Below are 21,194 nucleotides of genomic sequence, written 5' to 3'. Positions count from 1 at the left end.
GGGACATGCAGTCCTCCTCTGGATAGTAATCTCAAATATTCATCATTTTCAAGATCATCGCTACTCGAAAGGAGTAAAGTTTTTGCAATGGACACATTTCGCTCTTTTTGCGAGCTTTTTAGCAACGTAGCCAGATATAGTGGTAGCCACTTCCATACTGTCTTTGTCTAACACACAAGAACTGATTTCATCCACATAATCACCAAGCACCTCCTCTATTCCTTCATAATACTCGGCAATATCAGGTCGTATATCCTCATTCCAAAAATTAACATCCTCCTTGATCAATGATCGACATGCAAGAATTCTCTCAGAATTGAGGACTTCCCTCAAACTCACTAAAAATCTACCACCACTCATTTGGCGGTATTGGGAAAAACGACGTTCAATGGGCTCACTTTGCAATCGTGCAGTTAATACAAAATCATAACCATCATCCAAAAGCTCGTCAATCAACAGGGCCTGCGATCATAGAGTTTGAATCATAGCTAACGACGTTTGCGTGGTTAATGTGAAAGCTGGAGATTCTGACTAATTCTGAATCCAAAAAGCGAAAATTCGTAAAAAATGTGTTTTGTTATCACCAAGCACTGCAGCATTACCGAGATGATTGGGTTGTAACCTTCCTTAGAATTCGATATTGTCTACCAAGTGTTTATCAAGTTCAAAAATCCGGAGAAGTCTGAACGATTTGGATGATAACTCCTGATAGCAGCTATGGTTGTCTCGTGGAAAATCGAAAGGGCAAGTTGAACACTTTGCTTGTTGTTTCCAGGATGAAGGGCTTGGTATGATAACTCGGGAGCTTTTCTGAGATTTCCTTTTAGCTCTTTATCTTTGTCATAGATTTTATGTAGTTCGCCCCTAAACTCAGGAAAAACAAATTTCTTTCCATTCAGTAGGTTGTTTCGAATGTTTTTCATGAGATGTACTGTATCAAAAAACATATAAGTGCGTTTACCGTGGTTATCTGGGTGCTCAAAATAAAGTTTTGAGTCAGAATTAAAACGATCTGTAACGAGCTGAATGCGTTTACATTCGAGGAGTGATTGTCTGGAACAATCCCACGCACACAAAAGCCAGCATTGGCAAGATTTTTGATATTTTCGGCAATGTTATCACACAGCCATTGACCATTAAACGTAACCTCTGGTATGGCTTGAACAACGAAGGGTACAGATTGTTTTAAACCGGTAACCATGAACGCAACGATTCCTTTATACAGATTCCCCTCTTTATCAGCTCCAACATATTCGCCAGCCTGGTACTGGGCAGCTTTTTGCAGGTACATTTCGTCGAACATCAAAATTACATCTCTAGAAATCTCTCCTTTTTCACGCAGAATAATAAGAGCTTTCAATGAATCTACACCACCTTGTTGAATCTTATTGAGTAACGATATTGATGGTAATGGAAATTTGTTTAAAAGAAGTTTGTAGGCTTGAAGTGATGTGTATCTTAAATGTAACGCAAAACGGATCATGGTTGCTGAATATGGTGGTCTCCCTTTCGGTTTATACAGCATTCGTTCTTTAAGTTCATTCAGCAAAGTCTGTTCGTTCTCGATGGCTGTCGATTGAATGTAGGCTGGGAAATTTTCAAGCATACTGAAATTTGTTAACTTAGCATTAAAGCCATGTACAAACCACGGATGGAGAGGGAGTGGTATGCCATTATACTGTAATTGGACATGTAAATCTCCATCAATACGAATTGACTCCAACACGACTGGAAACTGGGTCACTTGATCAAATTTAAGTCTATAAAGTACAACACTGTTTTCAAATTTTTGGAATGTAAATCCTGGTGGGATGTTTGATTGATTAATGTCGTTTATCGAGTTGATAATATCTTTAGACTTAAACTCTTTCATCTGATCTGCTTGAACGTTTCTCTTAGAAGGTGGTTTTCGAGTTGTCGTTGTAGTAGGTAGAATTGAAGGAAGGCTTTCAAGCTCCACTGAATGTTTTGTTGGAAATGGATCTAAATCCCAGTTGAGGGTAGTTCTTTCACGTTTTATCAAATATTTTTCCTCGAAATGCAACTCACATAATACCAAATTTCTGGTAGGTATCCAATCGGCTCGATTTGTAAAACGAATCCATTTCTTGTTTAATTCTTTTTATCACTCAAAGGAAAACGAAACGTGGAGATCTTCCTTCCTTGTGGTTGTGAACCTGTTGAAGAATACCCAGTCCGGCATTTCGGAGCAGAGCATTTGTTTATCTCTTTCCTAAAACCTCCTCTCACACACAACGAACCCCGGGGGGGGTACTAGGGCAAGATGGGTTACGGGGATGCTCCGCTGGTCAGGGTACCTTTTTTACCTCCCATGAGTCCCAGGTAGGGTCGCAAAAACACCAAAATAGAAATATCAGTCCCTCGTAGGGTGCCTATTTTTGAAAAATTTGGGGAAAAAGTAGACAATTTGAGAAAATTTTGGAATTTCAGTCCCATTCAGGGTCACTTTTTTCGCAAATTTCGAGTCCCACGTAGGGTCCATTTTTCGAACCTCAGCGGAGCACCCCCGTCGGTCGACAAGGGTAGTACCCCCCCCGGGCAACGAACTTCTTCTTATGACTTCTTGTGCACACTCATAAATATTTTATTCACAAAAAAGTCGTTTTTTTCTTCTCTTTTGTCTTTTTGTATAGTACCTGTCTGTTTATTTACTTTGTTTGCAATGAATTTTTAATGAAGTATATGTGTGTCTTTTCTCTATTCTATTTTAATTACAAAAGATATAATAATAAGAGTTGATTACCAATCTGAATAAGATACAAACACCCAGACAGTACATATACCAGATAGCTCACACAGTGATACAAGAGTCTAATTTTTAGGCCTCTTAATTTTTTGAAAAACATGTGACATATATGGCCGTATTTTTAGTAGGCCATGGATGGAGCTTCCAACATGTCAGGGAAGTATAATGGGTTGCAAGCTAAACTAAAAGCTTTAGCTGGAGAGTATGTGATTTACGTTCATTGCTATGCCCACTCTCTAAATCTCGTACTCGGAGATACTGCGTCTGCATCAATAGAAATTGCCAAACTCTTCAATAAACTGCAAGCTCTTTACAAATTAGTTTCTAAAAGCCAACCTATTCATGAAATTTTCGAGCAATGTCAAGCAGAACAGAAGTTAACGATTAGATCGTTGAAAAGAATTAATACCGTGAGATGGAGCTCAAGAGAATTCGCCCTAGAAGTGTTTTTAGATGGTTATGATTCGATCCTTTTACTATTAAATAGAGTCAAAGATGGTACGTCTCATCCAGCCGATAAAAGGCAAACAGCTAACGGATTACTCGAGGATTTTCTAACAAAGCAGTTCGTTTCTAGCGCGATTCTTTTTCGTGAAATCTTCGGAATTACAGGTCCTCTTAGCCGAACCTTACAAAGTGTAAACATTAACTTTGATACAGCACTGAAACATCTAGACACTGCTGTGGCGAAACTCAAATTACTCCGCAAAGATCCAACATTATCCTCGAAGCCGTAGAAAATGAGTTACCAGGCGTGGAATGGAAGGAGGAGCGTATCAGGAAAAAACGGAAGCTGACAGACGAAGAATCTGACGATACACCACCACCAAATGCAAAAGAAAAATGGAAACGAGATGTGTTTGGTGTAGCCCTTGACAGTGTAACCAACGGAATTGTTGATCGGTTTTCTAATAACAGACACATTTTAGAAAGATTTGCATTATTTTCACCGAGAGGATTTTCAACTTTAAACAAAAAGTAACGTACTAAAACCGAGGTAAAAGAGAAGATCCAAAAATTTTGCGATAATTATAAGATCGATCCCGACCGTTGTGCAGCAGAGCTTTTGAGCTTTGCAAATGTCTTTGAACGTTTTGACCTAGACTTAATTCAGAATAGATCTGATACAAGTGTGAGTTCAAATAACCCTCCTGGTTTCACCGACAGTGAGAGTGATACCGCCGATGACCTACACGAAATTGCTGGTGAGGAGGTCGAGGATACTCGTAATGCTAAAAGTATTGCCGACTGCCTGTCCCTTCTAACAGACCAGCGATATCAACTCATTGATGCTTTTCCAACCTTGGTGCGCGCGTACGCAATCGCTATGGCAATACTAGACGATGTTATCGTCCGTTTACAGTGATAATAAAGGCGGGAAAAATGGCGGTATACGGAAAAAAATCGATGGAAGAGTTTCGAAGAAACGGACGATATCAATTTGGCGCACCTTCACTCAAACGATTTTGCCTGACTGACCTCTGAGAGAGGTCAGCGGGTTTTCGAGATTTTCCGTTTGCGTTTTTTGTTCGAACTGAGTGCAAACAGTGCAAACAGCTAAACGTTGAGAAAGATGGCTGATGAAATTTCACTCAGATTGTTTTTATGAGATTTATTTTCATGGTGGAGAACAATTATTTCTACTTTTATTAGTCTTTTTTATGCATGAATTTTTGTGTACAGTATATAAGTCTTTAGTGTGTCAGTAGGGATTAGATTCCTCAAGATTTGCTTTTGGAAAAATCTTTTTGAATATGAACAACTACCTGACTGACTTTCCCCTCAAGATTCCATTTTAATCAGGTATGTTTTCCATTCTTTCCATTCCTTAAAATTTTCAGCTTGTGCTTTTATGTGGTTTATGTGCACGAGCTCTCACTCTATTCTCAACTACTTTATACCTCAAACTACTTTTTGATTTTTGATTGAAAATACTTTCCTTCATGTATATTTTTTCATGTTTATTTCTAAACTAGTATTTTATTTTCCCAAGTTTCTAGGAATAGAACCTTTTAGAACTGGTGTTACAAATTCTAATTCTTCTTATTTATTGGGTGTTCAGATTGCCACTTCAATGGACATGGACAAGCTTCTGTGAGATTTTTCTCGAAAAGTAAAAAGAGGGTGTTCTTAGGTTAGGTAGGGGCAATTAATTGAACCAGAACGTAGTTTATATTCAGTTAATTCCAGATGTACGAGTACATGAAAAACAAAACGTTTAAAAGTCATCATAATTTTTTGGCAAATTCACGGTGTGAAAGGTTGAAATTTTTCATGAATTGCACCTATTCACTGACGTAAAATAAGTCAATACGTCACTTTCAACCAATCAGCTGTGGACGACAATGGTGCATATCAAGAGTTAACCAAAAATGTTTTTGTGAAATCACCAAAAAGGTTTTGGTAATAAGTTTCCCTACTGCTTATATACCTTTTTATAAAATTATTTCGTGTTATTTTGTGAAATTTGTGAAATTGAACCAGTAGAACGTGGTTGGAAAATTGTTCTGTACGTTATATGAAGAATAAAACCTGTCAAAACAATCAAAAATGGTACTGCCAAATGCAAGCTGTAAATACTCATGTTGCTACCCCAAAATGTAAAAATTGTACTTACACATTCTCAAGCAATTGTTATTCCTTTACTATTCTACTACAGGTCAAGACATTCAGCGACAAATTTTTTTAGCATAATCTTGGGTTGCGGGAATTAAAATATTTCATATATATATATATATATAGTCTAGAAGTATAAAACCTTCAACTACTCAAAATGGAAACAATAAATACAAAAACCCACAAAACAAAAAGACAATACAAATACAACAAAAATATATATATATAATTTTTTGACTTTTTTTTATTTTTTTATAAATAACTTCAGATTGAATGAATATCTCAAACAAAATTTGATGAATTGTGTGGCAAAAGAATACTTACTTGTCTGACTGTTGTCGCCCTTTGCTGAAAAAACAAGCTTTTGATTGGGGTATCTTTTGGGCATTTTTTATTTTGCAAATTTCTTCCAGTCTGTACAGAGAGTATACACACCAGATCTGAAGTCAATCTGAAGAGTGCTCTAGGATTTATGGTAATTTTAATGCTACATAAGTTAATGTAAAATATGGTTTCGCAATAGCAGACAGTATAATGTTCATATAAAGAAGTTAGCAAAACAGAACTAAAACTAAAATTTTATCCTTATTTTTTAAAATTTATATAGGAAATCAGAAAAAAAACAAATTTTTAATTATAGAGATTACTTCAGGGATTTTAATTAGGGTGAGAATTTTTTCTGGCATTTTTTGGTTTAATTTCTCGAAACCCTGAAAAAGCTCAGTTTTTACTCCAATCAGCCGATTAAAAGCAATTGAAAGGCCATTTGTAGAATATGTAGTACGATATGTCTGAGAAAATAAAATATTTTATCTTTTTTTAAATAATCATTTTTTCCAGCTAGGATTTGGATGAGACTTTCAAGTAGCATTGTATGGTAGCAATAACAGCATCTTGCTGTACCATGAACGTCTACAACTTCCACCTAAGGCCAGAATATAATTATCTTTAAATATAGAATATGGTGGAAAATATTGTAAACAAATTGTCTTCAATTGTCAAGCTATCCTGTAATGATTTTTTGTATCAGAATAAAACTCTTCTCTAGCTGCCAGAAGCACATAGTCTACCTTCAAATTGATACCATCTTCCAGGCAAACAAAAATTAAAAACTTCAAAATGATTTCCTGTGGCTATAATTATACTTCTATATTACTGAACATGTCAGATATAAAAAATATAAAAGTTAAAAATTAGTAACTTGTAGAATTTCTAACAAAACAAAAATAGAGAGTATTGAAAAGAAGGTAAAAAGCTGTTTTTATCTGAAGGGAAATGTGTAAAATGATACTAAATGTACAGCAAGTGTGGTGTCTTTGAGTTAAATTACTGTAGTTAAAAAGAAGAAAAATGAAGGTTGGAAGTAAAAAATATTAACAACAAACCTGTTAGTCTTTGTGGTGATTATTTCTAAGTCAAAGTATGTTAAACATATGAAGCATGGCTCTTAAAATTTAAACACTTGTTGCAAATAAATTGCAAACTAACATTCTAAATTTGAGCTACAAAATTAAACCCATAAAGAAAAGAATTTCATGCAAGAAATTCTTTCAGCCATAGAAAAGTAAAAGTTGATGCTGTTGTGCGTTTTCGAATGTTTTGAAAATGACCGAACCGAATCGTCAATAATACGCAAAGGCAAATCCACGGCTTTTTTCAGTTTTTTTGCTTTTGCGCCAAATTGGTATCGTCTACACTGTAAACATCTCCGCCACTGCTTACTCCACCCGAATTTATCACGCCTCTCCTAAACTATTCCCTTTTTTAGTGATCTTGTGTAGACGATCCCTATCGTCTATGGCAATACCAATAACTTCATGTTCCACAGAACGTTCATTCTCAACTTTGAAAACGTGTTAAAACACGACTTCGTTCATCAATGGTACAAGACAGGCTTGAAGGTCTGATGCTCATGTCGATTGAGCGAAGTATTTTGTTAAAACTTAATCGTCAGAAATTAATTGATTTACTTGGGAAGAGCTCTAGTTTGCTTGGAAAGCTTCTGTTGTAACTAGATTTACTATTTCATTTTTCAAGCTACATATTATGATTAATCCTAACGGAATATCTTTTGTTATTTGTTTCTAGGAAATTCGACAGATCCCAATTACTTAAGTAGGGAAATCAAGTTTAAAATTCCACTAATGCCTCTAAATAGCGAAAGGTTCACTCGCAAAACATTGGCGAGGTAAAACTGAGGAGATAAATGTTAGTCTAAGTTTTAACTGCCGCATGCATAAAATTGATAAAGTTAATACAAGACATGGCATCCAAAGAAGACTGTGTATCACTAAAAGGAGTAAGAAAGCCTGTTTCACAATTTTTCATATTTTTCAATTTCTCGGAACTATGTCACTTGACCTACTTGACCTACCCTAAATACGCCTCTGGGAGCATGTTCTAAACATGTATCTTCGAAGGTTTCATGTCATATGAATTACAGACTAGAATAGTAAAAAAAAATGAAGATCAAAACATAAATATAACTTCCATATTCTCGCTCATAGAATCAATTAAAAAAGAGCCCGATTTCAGGAGTTATATGGGCTAAGGGATGCTTAGGTAACAATGGAATAAATGTTCATAGGAAGCAAAATATTTTTAAATCTGAATGAACCTCAAAATTTATAAAGTGGAGGGTTTTTGAAATTACCTTGAAAAATCCTTTCATTTGATTCATATTCAAATGTCCTAAGCCAGGCTGCATTGCCAACCAGTCATACTTCTCAGGATTTCTTTTGATGAGACGGTTCATCAAACAATATGGTGGCCCGTCACAACCAATACATGTCCATTGCCTTTCTCCACTATTGATACCCGAATTTTGTTTTAGATCTTCCAGGATTTTTTCTAGATTCTCATAACTATTAGGGTTTAGTATAGGTTCTCCTACCATCTGGTCACATTGATTGATACTTTGGGTATGTCCAAGCAATAGGTAATTTTCTCCTGTTGATGTTGTCTGATTCTCTTTCTTTTTCTTCTCTTCAACCTTTCGTTTTACATCTGCACCACACTTGTCACATTTCCTCTTCCTAGGGCCATATGATTCATTGCACTCCTGGAGAAATAGAATTACATGTGATTTTGAGGTTTGATAAGAATCAAATTTCATAACAGCAACATTGATAATTTTCTTCTGAGCTAAAATATCCATGCACTATGGTGTCATCTATTATATTATGTATATATTTCCAAATATTTGATACCCCTTGCCTTTGTTCGCAGAAAACAATAGAAATTATGTCATTTAAACAATAGACGTACCCTTTTGCTAAACCCCTTCCCCCCCTTCACTGTGTACGTACTGTATGGATGGTCCCAAAATGTAGATTGGTCTAATATTAGATTTGTATTTATGCATTTTAAACAGCAGCTCTCTACTCAAATCTATCAAAATCAATTATAAATGGCAGTGGAAACAAGAATGACTGATAGAAATTGAATCATACTTTGCTCTTAAGTTGAAAAAATATTTGTAAGTGGAAAATGAAACTTATTTTGACAAAAAATCAACTGTTCAAGACTGTTCTGTATACCGCTCACAAATATCTTTCATCTGGATATAAAATTGCATTATTACAGTCCTTCTTGTTTCCACTGCTATTTACATTTGGATACATTTGATACCTTATTTGTACAGTATCGGTATTGAAGGGACATCAATTCATTGATTCTTGATGATACTTTATCTCCTTCATTTTTCTAACTCTCAATCATTTGATGAAAGTAGTTGAATCTACATCTACGAAAAATGAGTTTCGATTCTTCAATGAGAGCTTCCATTCGCAGTTGCTTTTCCTCAAGTGTTAGGCTAGCACCCCAAAGAATTGGTTTCAAGTTAGGATTGGTTTGAAGAGATTGTATCGTTTTTAAAAAGATGTGGAGAGTTGTTGTAATAACAATAGGAGAAGCATTTTTGTCTTTAGAAACACGGTAACTTTTTACAATGTGTCTTCCAATATTATCAATAAAGGTGATTATATCTCCAACAGCAGGACATTGTATTGCCAGAGCTCCAATATCATTCAGCCATGAAGTTGTGTACCCACCACCAGGGGTTAATTTGTCATTCAGTACGGTTACCATTTTAGAACCTGAAATGAACGACCGCACTAAGTTGCTGGCGAAATGATAAGGTAAGACCCAGTTTTGGTTGCAAAAAGAAAATATTGTTTCTAAAACCATGATTGCTTGGTACTGGCCTTGAGATTTCATTTCATTAAAGTCACGTTTAGATAATCCTTCCAGCAGACAAAGAAGAAAAGAATCATATGTATCTATGTCTTGTTGTGGATTCATTGATTGTAAGTAGTTGATATTCTTATACTTTTGACACATCACTGTGCCACTTGCATTTATTCTGGGGTATAAAACAATCTCTCCGATGACTTGAAAGAAGTCTTTCCAAAGTTTCTCATCTACAGTGCTTGGATCTTGAATTTTAATGGATTTAATGAACGATTTTATGGCGTTATGTAAATCATCTGTATGTTGAGTAATTTTGTCCTCTGAAGAAATGATGGATTTTACTTTCGCAATGCATGATTTACAAAGACAATTTTCAGTTTCACCGAGGAAAAGGTGATCTCGTAAAAAAGAGAGAACATCGGTGTTGACTTTTGACCTCACAGCATGCAAAACGCTTTCATCGGAGGTAAATTCTTTCCACGTATCGTGAAACGTGCACATGCAGTTGAATCTTCTTTTCTTGGCTTCCTTCAAACTTAAATCTTCCACTGCGGCCGCCATTTTATTTTGCAAGTTTTGTGTTTACATTTTCAATTCTGCTGAATCGACATGAATATCGAATCGACAATCGCATGCGCAGTACCAAAAAGTGGAATATTTCCTAAATCAAAATTGACCCAAAGTCAAAATTTGTCATGAGCATTTCTCTGACAATGAGAAACCATGTGTTCCTTAGAGAAGACGTGACTATTTATATTTCGTCAGAAATCGCGGTTTTTATCGATTTTCGGCTAAATAGCCTATATAAAATAGTCTAAATAGCCTATGATAGGCTAATCAGCCTATGATAGGCTTATTTGAAGGTGTCCTTGACTGTTTGCACAAAGATGCGTATTAACAATGCCCAAAACATGGCCGAGTCCGATTTTTGGGGAAAAAATTTTTCGGCAGGAAATATGCCGGAAATCACCGTTTTTTCTGGATTTTCATTGGACTTTTTCCTTAAAATTAGTTGTTTTTTCATTCAAAAAATTATTAATAGCAATGCCCACCATCAAGTATGTTCCAACTTTAAATGAAATTGATTTTTGAAGCCGGAACTATTCAAAAATCGCCGGAACAACCTATTTTCGCCGGAAAGACAGTATTTCTTGAATTTCTTGAGCTGTACTTTAGATTCTTTTATGAAATTTTGCACACTGATGCAAAATGACAATACCTAAAATGTGACGGAGCCCGATTTTCGAAAAACATTTTATTCCGGCCGAAAATGCCGGAAATATGCTGGAAAAACCTGTTTTTTGATATTTTCTCGAATTTTCATCCTAATTTTTCTCTGATTTTTTTGCAGAATGATGCGTATTCGCAATGCTCAAAACATGACCGAGTTCGATTTTTGAGAAAATGTTTTTTCCGGCCAAAAAAGCTGGACGTTTTTGCAGATTTTCATTGAATTTTTTCGTTTCATGTCTTTGTTTTTTTCAAACAAAAACATCATTTATAAGAATGTCCACGATTAAGCATGGTTCAATTTTCAATAAAACTGATTTTGGTACAGGAACTTTCTAAAAATCGCCAGAACAGCCGAGAATCGCCGGATTCCATGTATTATTCTGCATTTTCATACTATTGTTCTCATTTTTCAATTGTCTTATTACATCAATCTTCAGGTAGGTCCATTCAGCATGTAGCTTGTTTTAATTGCAATCGGATGAAAATTTGTTTCCATGTCGCATGGGTTCCGGAACGTGAAACAAAATTTATGAGAATGAAACTGAAATACGTGTGGCAGTGATTTGAGATGGCTGCCACAAGTAATAAAACTGTGATAAGTGCTTCTCTCGCACTTCTTCTTGATGAAGAAGACCCAAAGAAAAAGAAAAGCTAAACAGTCTATTTGGACTAGGCCATGGTTAAAACGTAGGAAGATCGATGGGACCTTTTGAACCATATTCAAGGAATTGAAAGAAGGAGATCCAGAAGGGTTCAAAGGTTATGTAAGGATGGACATTGATCATTTTGATGACCTAGTCCATCTGCTTGCTTCATTTTTACTAAAGCAAGATACTAACATAGGGGAATGCATAAAACCAGAGGAAATGTGCTGAATCACATTAAGATATCTCGCAAGCGGTGAATCATTCAGATCTTTAGAGTATCAATCTCGGATTAGTAAGAAAGCAATATCTTATATACTTCATGAGATGTGTAGTGCTATCGTTAAAGCTTTGGGAAAAGATAACTTTAAAACACCAGAATCAACAGAAGAATGGATGAAAATTGCGAAAAAGTTTTATCATAGATGGAATTTTCCAAATGGATTAGGTGGTGTCGACGGAAAGCACATTGTTTTACAGCAACCGAAAAACTCTGGCTCACATTATAGAAACTATGCAAAACTCTATGACAAAAGAGATAACTTTCCTTTTTCGATTGTTCGTCTTTTATTTGCGTCGAGCAATATTCCATCTCGGATGTTTTATAACTGTGTGGGAGCTGAAATTTTGAGGATTGGTAGGTTCTGTTCCAGTGTGAACAATTTCATTAGTGCAAGTATGTCTCTCATTGATAGAGCAAAGAAGCAAGGAGCAAAGATTACACGGTTGGATAAAGTTTTGAGGAAAATGTATGGTCACCATCAAGTTTTGAGAACCTTTTTCAGTAATGCGAAAAAATTTCCAGATTCATTGCTCCACAACTAAACAACAAAAAAATTTTGGACTTGTCACTGTTTCTTTTACTAATTTACTAATTTTCATTTCTTTTTAATCGATAGAGTCGTTTTATATTTCCATGTGTTGTATCTTTTTCTCTGTCCAGTATATTTGTAGTTTATGTCTAAGTTTGTTGAGTTTGTCTCATTTCCTAATTCGTTTCCAATGTGTACGGCCACTCGGTTACGGGGCTCCGAACCGGGCTCTCGGTCAACCTTTCAACTTTTTCTCTTTCTTTCTGCTGTCACTGTACGGTCAGAAATTTTAAACTTTTTTGTTTACAATTTGTTTTATTTTAATCCCTCTTCTCTGTTTTTTTATGTACGAAATAGTGTCTGATCAACACTATTTCTTCTTTGGTAAAGATGACAGGTTGCTCGCGGGCGCCAGAGAGTGCTTACTCTTGGTACCACACCTGACTCTAGGCTTTATCTTCATCTTGCCATTTTCTTTTTCTTTGTATAATTGTTTGTTTGAATGTTTTGTATTTTTGTATCATATTTGTTGGTATTGTCGGTCGAGCAATTGGGGTGTGATGATGTTTCAGCTTTTGCTGAGATTATGCTGAGGGTAGTGTTTTGATCCATGAGAGATTTTCTAACTTTTCTTAGATATAAAGGAAGTGACAGCATCATTTTGATGGGGATGATTGGACCAGAATACGAGTTCCTTTTTGCTGACATAGGTATGAATGGCAGAAATTCAGATGGTGGTTATTGGCCCCAAAGTCCCTTGAAACTGGCTCTAGAGTCCGGTGCACTTAATTTGCCAGAATCCTCAGCACTTCCTGGTCGTCTTAGAAAAGTATCATACGTATGTACAGGTGACGATGCTTTTCCTCTTTCTACTTTCACCCAGTGGGCACAGGACGTCCAGAAGACGTCGAAATATGGTCTTTTTTCGACGAAACGTCGTCCAAGTTCGACGTTCTCCAGACGTCATGGAGACGTCGAAATGAAACGCTTTTCGTCCGTCTTTTTTCGTCTCATAATGACGTCCGAAGTGGACGGTATTCCGACTAAGTTTGGACGGGAATTGTTTGATTCGACTTCTATTCGACGTCCATTGGACGTCGTTTCGACGTCCAAATGTTAAATTTGAAGTCCATAGCGGACGAGAATAGACCTTAGCATTTTGGAACAATTACTCAATGAAATAATTTCTTTTCGCTTTCATTATTGCTTATAAATGTCTCTGTCTGTTTTGTCAATTAGTAGAAGTTTTTCATGGTAATGAAATTCACAAACATATGAATAAACACCTTTTTTCTCTTTTTGTTTCTATATGTTTCAATAAAATAGGATTTGAATCTGAATGAAAAAATATATAAATAACAATTTACAAGAAATTTACAGAAAATACAATTAAAATGTAGATAAAAATATATTTCTACGAATAAATTATGTAGGAAAAATCTACTTTATTATATACATCAATGAATAAAAAGAATTCTACATATGAAAAACTTGAAATTTGACTTGAATCAGCTTGAATACCTCGTCTTTGGAAAATCCTTAGGGCTATATTTCAAGATTTTTCTCGGGACCATAAAATGAATACACCCCTGTTTGACAGTCCGGCTGGGACCCCAGCCCCACTGAAAATTTGGCAAAAATTTCGTCTCCGGTGGGAAAACATCCTGAAATTTCAGCCCCACTGGGAAATTGACTTTTATTTCATCTCAACTCGAGACTCAATATTTAAAAATTGCACTCCAAACCATCCCCACTGGATCGTTTAAACTTGGAACAATAGAATTTTTATCCCTATCGGGATCGCGATATAATTTATATAGTCAAGAAGTAAACCTTCAACTATACTCAAAATGGAAACAATAAATACAAAACTCACAAAACAAAAAGACAATATAAATACTATAATTTTTATCCTCACTGAGGAAAAAGTTCCACCGGGCCTGTGAGACAGGGGTGTTGAAATCTACAGTCCAAATATCTCTTATCATCTAATTACCCTTTTAATTTTATTATATGGACAAATTAAATAAACGATTGATCTTCATGATGAAAAGAATAAGCTGAAACTTCATGTCTGTTAAAATCTGTATATTCGACCTTCACTACAAGACGTCATCGTCAGAGTATAGAAATCTATCAACAAGAAAGAGATGTTAAATCAAATTTGGAATTGGCTAATAAATCTCTGGTTATTCTTATCCGTATCTAAAAATCAATCATCATCACTACTATCATTATCATCTCTGGCATTACCGCAAGCACCACCTCCATACGCACCACTATCTTGAATCATTCGTTTCTTTTCTTTCCCATTACTTTTTTGTTGCTCTTTTCGCTTCTTTTCTTTAGGAGCATGTTTCATAATGTCACCTATCATCCAATCCAAATCGTTGTCTTTATACTTTTCTTGTAAGGCATCTAAAACGTTAAAATGAGAATGAATTTATTTCAAAATTTAGAAGTTAAACAAGTTAAAGAGATTTAAAATGTTAAAATAAATTTATGATCGATAAGCACTCTTGTAACAACAATACTTTGACGTAGGAAGCATTTCCATATTGGGGGGGGGGGGGCTGAAGTCGAGTGACACCGTGAAGGCCAAGCATGGTTTGGCCCGAGGGGGGAAATTTTGAAAATTTGAGCTCTAGATTGCTTGAAAATGCACTCAATCGTGACAATTATGACAAATTAAAAAAGAAAACTTTGCATTTTGCAAAAAAATCATTTTTATTTATTATTGAGGGGCATAGCTCCCCCCCCCCCGTGCCCCCAAGTTGATACGGCATTACAATATATAAAATGAGAATAAAGACTTTGAAAGGCGGTATTCAGTAATAATCATCATGGTTTCCAATTACAAAGTGTCCCGAAAAAGAGCACTGTGTCCGACTACCACTTCTATCAGTACAAAAAACAGCTGTGTTTGTATCACAAGATCTAATAATGCTCTTTAAGACAATCTTTAATTCGTCGTTCGACTAAAGATATTCCAAAAATAGTTTCAGTTTATTCTGCTGCCCCATTCTAAATGATTTTTGAATGTTATAGGTTTTTGCATTTGTGTTTCATTGTTGCATTATTGTGATTTAAGTATCATGAGCTGTTCCATTAAAAGTCCATACAGGGGTGGGCGAACCTTTCTATTCAAAAAAAAAATGTTTGAAATGTAGGGATACCCCTGCAAAATTGCAAAATTTACAAAGAAAGCCTTGGAAAAATTCATTAAAGTGACATTAAAGTGGACAGACTAAAACCTGTCTTTTATCCCCTGGAAATGCTCGTCCACCCCCTGTATGGGGGGGGGTATCTAACACAGATAAGTGGACATAGTACTTTTTTTTCGGGACACCCTGTAGAGGTGAGCTACACATAGACTGTAATAAATAATGATAATTTAATAACAAAACTATCAAAAACATTGCGAATCAAGTACACTAAAGAAATTATCTACACCACAAATTTGGTATAATTTAATAAGTTGTCATAAGTTGGATAATATTCATAGAACTTACTCATAATGCACGTATAATGATGGGTGTCTTGAAAGTTCAGTTTTCCTTTCTTGCCAGCTTTTGAAAATTGACCTTGCACAGCTCTAGTCATCAGCGAGTCCAATGCCGAAAGCAAAGCCTTTCTCGCAGGTTTGCCAGATGATAATTGTCTTATGAGTCTTCGCTGAAATGTGTAAAAAATATGCACAAATTTAAGCAAACAAGGGGCAACCAAAAGCCATGTGCTGATTGTATGATATCATATTATATTTCAAAACATCGCCAATTTTGGCTGATTTTCATTTTCCCAGATAAAAAGGTCAAAAGTTTTCTATTTACAATTTTTCTTTTCTACTTAAACAGAAAATATCTCATTTGAATGATGAATTTCCCACCTTTGAGCTAAGCTTAGCATCATAATTTTCTTTTGCAAATTTGAGCTATAGTATGATAAAAATACTATGCTTATAAAAAAGAGCATTGATTACCAAGATAACTTAAGGTGCCTGATAAACCACATTTAATAGACACGTCAGTTTGGGTTGAAAATTATATCTTGTTAATACCTCCAAAGAAATATGGACTAAAATCAGGCTATCTATGTACCAACAAAATGAGAGACCTTGCAATTGACAGCTGAAGATGTTTTCAAAAACTAATAAACGACGGGTCCTTGCAAGAAAATCGAGGTGTATACTTCAAATTATCCTCATAAGGAATAAGGTTGGTATAACATGGCATGAACCCCCCCCCCCCCAGCCGCAGGGGGGGGGGCTACAACCAAAATCTTCCTGAAAAAGGCTGGGGGCTGGATTTTTTTTTCAATTTCAGGGGGTACCTATGATCTCTGGGGGTATCTAACTTTTATGCAGTAAGGTCTGGGGGCTTGGGAACTATATTTTATCTTGCTTTTATCTAACTATCATTATTCTTTTTAATTGTAAAAATATACAATTTTTTTCATTTCTTGACATATACTCAAGTCACAGGGGGTACCAATCACAGGGGGTACCTACTAACATCTGTTCTTTGGGGGTACCTAAAATTCAGGGGGTACCTATTTTCTTAGGGGGTACCTAAACCCCTGGTCCATGCCATGTATAACAAGTCTGAGCCGTACCTTAATCTTTCGTTTTTTGCTGCTCTGCTTTAGCTCTAATTCCTCTTTTTTGAATTCTTCCATTGAGGAACTTGCCACAAGGATTTGATCTCCTGTATCATCGCTTTCTTCGGTGTCCATGTTTGAATTCTGGAGTAGACTTAGTATACGATCTTGATTCTGACTCAGTCGTTGAAACTCCATCATGATCGTATATTGAAAATCTGAAAATGAAAGTACAATGATGCAATTACTAATTTTGATGTACACACTTTTTCACTAGTTCGTGTTTTAGCGTTCATCTAACGTTATATTAAATTAGATAAGCACTGCGTGATATGACATCGGGTTAGCTCCAAACAAGTTAGAGAGGGAGAGATTTTAAGAAAGCAGGTAAAAGGACTTGTATCAAAGAACTTTATTACGAACTTACGTTTATTATTCATTTCTTTAAAGTTATGACCACCAGCACTTGGGTATTTTGATGTTTGCCGAACGGGCGATGACATTGTCGTCGAAATCAACGATTGATCACCTAGAGAGGAATATTTAAACTATCAGTGTCATGGAAATGTATATATTCTTCACGAACCGAAACGTAATTTAACGTATTTTAATATAGCATAGAGTAACTACAAATGTGGAAATATCTGGGTGTTCCTATTGCAGAAAGCATTCAAAATCTTACTTTATCTAAAAATAATTATTGTATGTACACAATTAGCTTAAAATATCTCAAGACATTATACCTTGTGAATTGAATCCAGGAAGGATTGGAATGAATGCATTATTGGCATTACTGGGTTGCTCTGTCGTGGGCGAAAAACTCGATCTGACCATTTGTGATATATTGGCTAGAACAAAAGAATTTCTTTCTATTGATATTTAACCTATGCAAAAAAAACTAAAAGAAGCGATCGGTATTCCAATTTAAGAAGTAATTCAAGGATCTGAGCCCCTACAATGCATTTTTTACATTACATCACTTTTAGAACAACTAATTCGTTAAGGTATACCTTTGGCCCGTTAACTTTAAACCTTTACAACTTTTAAAGATCTACTATAAAACTTACATTTGTTGTAAACAGGAGACACTAGACTTGTATTTCCCCTTGGTTTTCCCTTGGTTGTTACTAAAACGAAAAATAAAAAAAATGAATTTAAGGAGTGTTCTGTTCAGCTTAAACTTGCTTTTAATTCCTATTTACTAGTCCGAAAAAGCAACCTTTTTAAAAGAGATAAAGTATATCAGGATCTCAAAATATCTCCACAGATTCACTAAGGTTAAAATATACTTGAGAGAGACCATTTTCAAACTCTAGTGACACTACAGTACCCGTTTCCTCTCCAGATAATGTTGGATGAAATTTCCATACAAGATTTTTAAAAGATTATAATTTTACAATATATAAAAAAAAGGTGTAATGTTACCTTTGCCCAAAACAGGAGAGCGAAGCTGGAAAGAATTTTCTTCAGCTGTTTGTTTGGACGATACTGAAGTGATATAAGTGGCAAATCAAATAAAATTTATAATTTGAGAAGAATCGAATTTAGTGTTGTAAACTTAACGATTTTTTTATGGTACCGAATCTGATACCAAGCAATGGAGGTATAAGGCAAAAAGAATTTCACACAAATAATCACCTGTGGCTGCACCTGGTAGCGAAGGCAAAGAACTTTCAATCGCAAATTGAGGTTGACTTGTATTTCTCTCTTGGTCTATAAAGTAGACGAGAAATGCTTCATCATAAAATGAGCTGTCATCGAAATTGCGTATTCATCGCAATGGGCTCTTCCAGAAAAAAAATTTACATGGGGGGTGGAGTATATATTGTCCGGGGGTAGCAAAAAATCATCAAAATTTGCCTTGTCCGGGGTGTAAATTTGCTCTGTCTGGGGGTAATTTGGTGTGTCCGGGGGTCAGCAGATGCTTGTCCGGGGAGTAAAACCTATTGTCTGAGGGGCCAAAAGTCACCCTGTCCGGGGGGTAAATCACTAAAAATTGTTATATCCTCCACCCCTCATGTAATATTTTTTTTCTGGAAGAGCCCAATGGCGTCAATGTATAGAATTCGAAACTGTCAAATTTGAAAAATCAAATTTGAGATCTGAAGTAGCCGTAGGAAAATGATAAAAGAAGGAACTAGGGTATAATAACGGTCTGCTCAACCCTCAACCCCGTATTAACTTAAGAAAAAAATTATTTAGCACTTACGACTTGGCTTCTTCTTAACGGGACTGTCTTCAGCTTCCGTAGTAGTGTATGATCCAGTTTCCAATTCTTCAAAGTTGTCTTAAATATAATATTAAACTTTATCTTAAGATAAGATGGGAAATTATACAAGCTTTAGCCCAGATTTAAATATTTGGCCATTTTCTCAAGACATCGATCTACTACACGAAAACGGGAATTCTCCTTTTATATTTCATAAAGTGTAAAGCCATAAAAATTCAATGAGAAATAACAAGGTTTGAATGGAAAAAGAAAAGCTCATACTAAAATCAAGGACCAATGATGTAAGCATTATTTTCTATGCATGTTATAAAAATACATTTACTAACCACTAGATCTCTTGACTTCTAAGACTGGAAACGATTTCCAATTTTTGTCTAGCGGAGCGAGACTGATGGCCAATTGTCTGGCTTTGTGTGCTGGCCACCACATCGTATGTCCTTCCATCCAATGCTTTGGAATGGTGGCCTCGACGATTTTGTTATTTTCAAAACATTTGACTAATACGTATGCCATTCTGAAAAAAAAAAAATGATTGATAACATTTTCTCATTGCACTCGTTTAAGAATATTAGATTAGGATTTCGGTAGGATTTTAAGATAATTAAAAGGATAAACACTGCTGACAACTTTTTAGGAAGCCATACTTTCATAAACGTTCATTATCGTCTGTAGCATTTGGAGAGAGATTAACATTCGCAAAAAAAGTCAAGATTCACGAAAACCACGATAGTTCGTAACCTGAAAAGTCTCGAAAGTCTATGAAACTTTCTAAAATAATAAAAATGCTCAAAGAAAGACTTTTTTTCTTCATATAGTAATTACAAATAAATAAAGCTTGGTACTTTTAGACAGAAGAAATACATTTGGGAAAACAATAAAATACTGCAAAGAATTCAAAGTAACAATAGGTCTATACCAGTGGATACAAAATTTGCATACACGACCTTAAATATAATTGTGTAATCTCTAGGTCCGAAAAACTTGATTTTCAAAGGTTTTTTGATAGAATTTTGAATAACTTCGAATTTTACGACACTTTAGGATAAAACTCTGAAATTAGATATTTTATGAACATTTTATAAGAGGTTGTAAAAAATTGAATTATACAATTTATATCGATAATTAAGTTTGGAAGTTAAAAAAGTCCAAAATCCAACTTTGTAGGTTTTAACGAGTATACACTTGTACAAGCACTACGACCGTAAACCATGATAACTCTGGAAAAAACTACTAACAATTTTCAAAGAAAATTTTAAATCTGTTTCAAAATTTGACTCGTTATTGCAGGAAGACATCTAAATCAATGAAATTACAACAAAGTCATTTCGATACGGTAAACATACACACTTTTTCAGGAAACTTTCTTTACTATAGTGTCGCTCCTCTGCTTGCAAAGTTCCTTTCAAAGAAATATACCAACTGATTTAGAGTCGATACCCATTAGATTGAAATACGAGGAAAGATTTGATAACGTATAAGTGTTGCATAAGAAGGCACCACCATTTTCTTGCCTTTTCACAAAAACTAAACGATGCGAAGTTAAAAAGCATGAATTTTTTCCATCAGGTTTGATTTTCATCGCCACGGGTTTATCGAGATAGTAACTAGCATCTAATTCTTCTGATCGTTTCACAATCTGGCTAAGTATATTTGATTTTCCTCTGACGAGGCGTTTCAATTTTTGTAAATGATTCTCGAAAGGAAAACAGGAAAATGCAATCAATGGTAGCTGGAAATAATACACATCGCTTGAAAGGTGCAGTAGATTATGCACGTTGAAGACGCAAAACGTTTCACCATAATACATATGAGCATTAAGAACAAAATATTTCAAAAGTTCTTTTGCAACATCCAAATTTGCATTACGAATTGCATCAACTTCTTCACTTAGTAACCTGATTGCAAGAGAGAAGCTCAAAAAGTGTTTCCAAGCGTCTGAGGAAAGATATGGCCGCAGTACAACCAAACCAGTGTACAGGAGGAGCGATTTGAATTCAGTGGCTTTCCATCTGTCTAAATCCGAAATACTTCGAGGTTGTCGGGCAAAATCAGATGGTAATTTGAGATCATCAAGATTTCTAGATATCGCATTCAGATAGGCAGTA

General features: G+C 35.3%; 1 protein-coding gene and 1 pseudogene across 1 annotated transcript; both read right to left on the bottom strand.

Annotated features, from left to right (window-relative positions):
- The window catches only part of LOC136823935 (uncharacterized), a 400,726-nt pseudogene that overhangs the window by 260,848 nt on the left and 118,684 nt on the right, over nucleotides 1–21,194 (bottom strand).
- LOC136823847 (uncharacterized) lies at nucleotides 13,687–19,108 on the bottom strand. The gene is made up of 9 exons (XM_067080008.1): nucleotides 19,069–19,108; nucleotides 18,498–18,572; nucleotides 18,285–18,347; nucleotides 17,927–17,986; nucleotides 17,603–17,707; nucleotides 17,287–17,388; nucleotides 16,875–17,077; nucleotides 15,776–15,938; nucleotides 13,687–14,681 (listed from the first exon to the last, which is right to left on the bottom strand). Exons 5-9 carry the CDS (start codon nucleotides 17,691–17,693, stop codon nucleotides 14,476–14,478), a joined length of 765 nt encoding a protein of 254 aa, XP_066936109.1. The 5' UTR covers nucleotides 17,694–17,707; nucleotides 17,927–17,986; nucleotides 18,285–18,347; nucleotides 18,498–18,572; nucleotides 19,069–19,108; the 3' UTR covers nucleotides 13,687–14,475.

Source organism: Clytia hemisphaerica, unplaced genomic scaffold (genome assembly GCF_902728285.1).
Source record: "Clytia hemisphaerica strain Z4C2 unplaced genomic scaffold, Clytia hemisphaerica genome assembly, whole genome shotgun sequence".
Lineage (NCBI taxonomy): Eukaryota > Metazoa > Cnidaria > Hydrozoa > Leptothecata > Clytiidae > Clytia > Clytia hemisphaerica.
The sequence above is the reverse complement of the archived record's forward strand: the minus strand, read 5'-3'. Positions and strand labels throughout refer to the sequence as shown.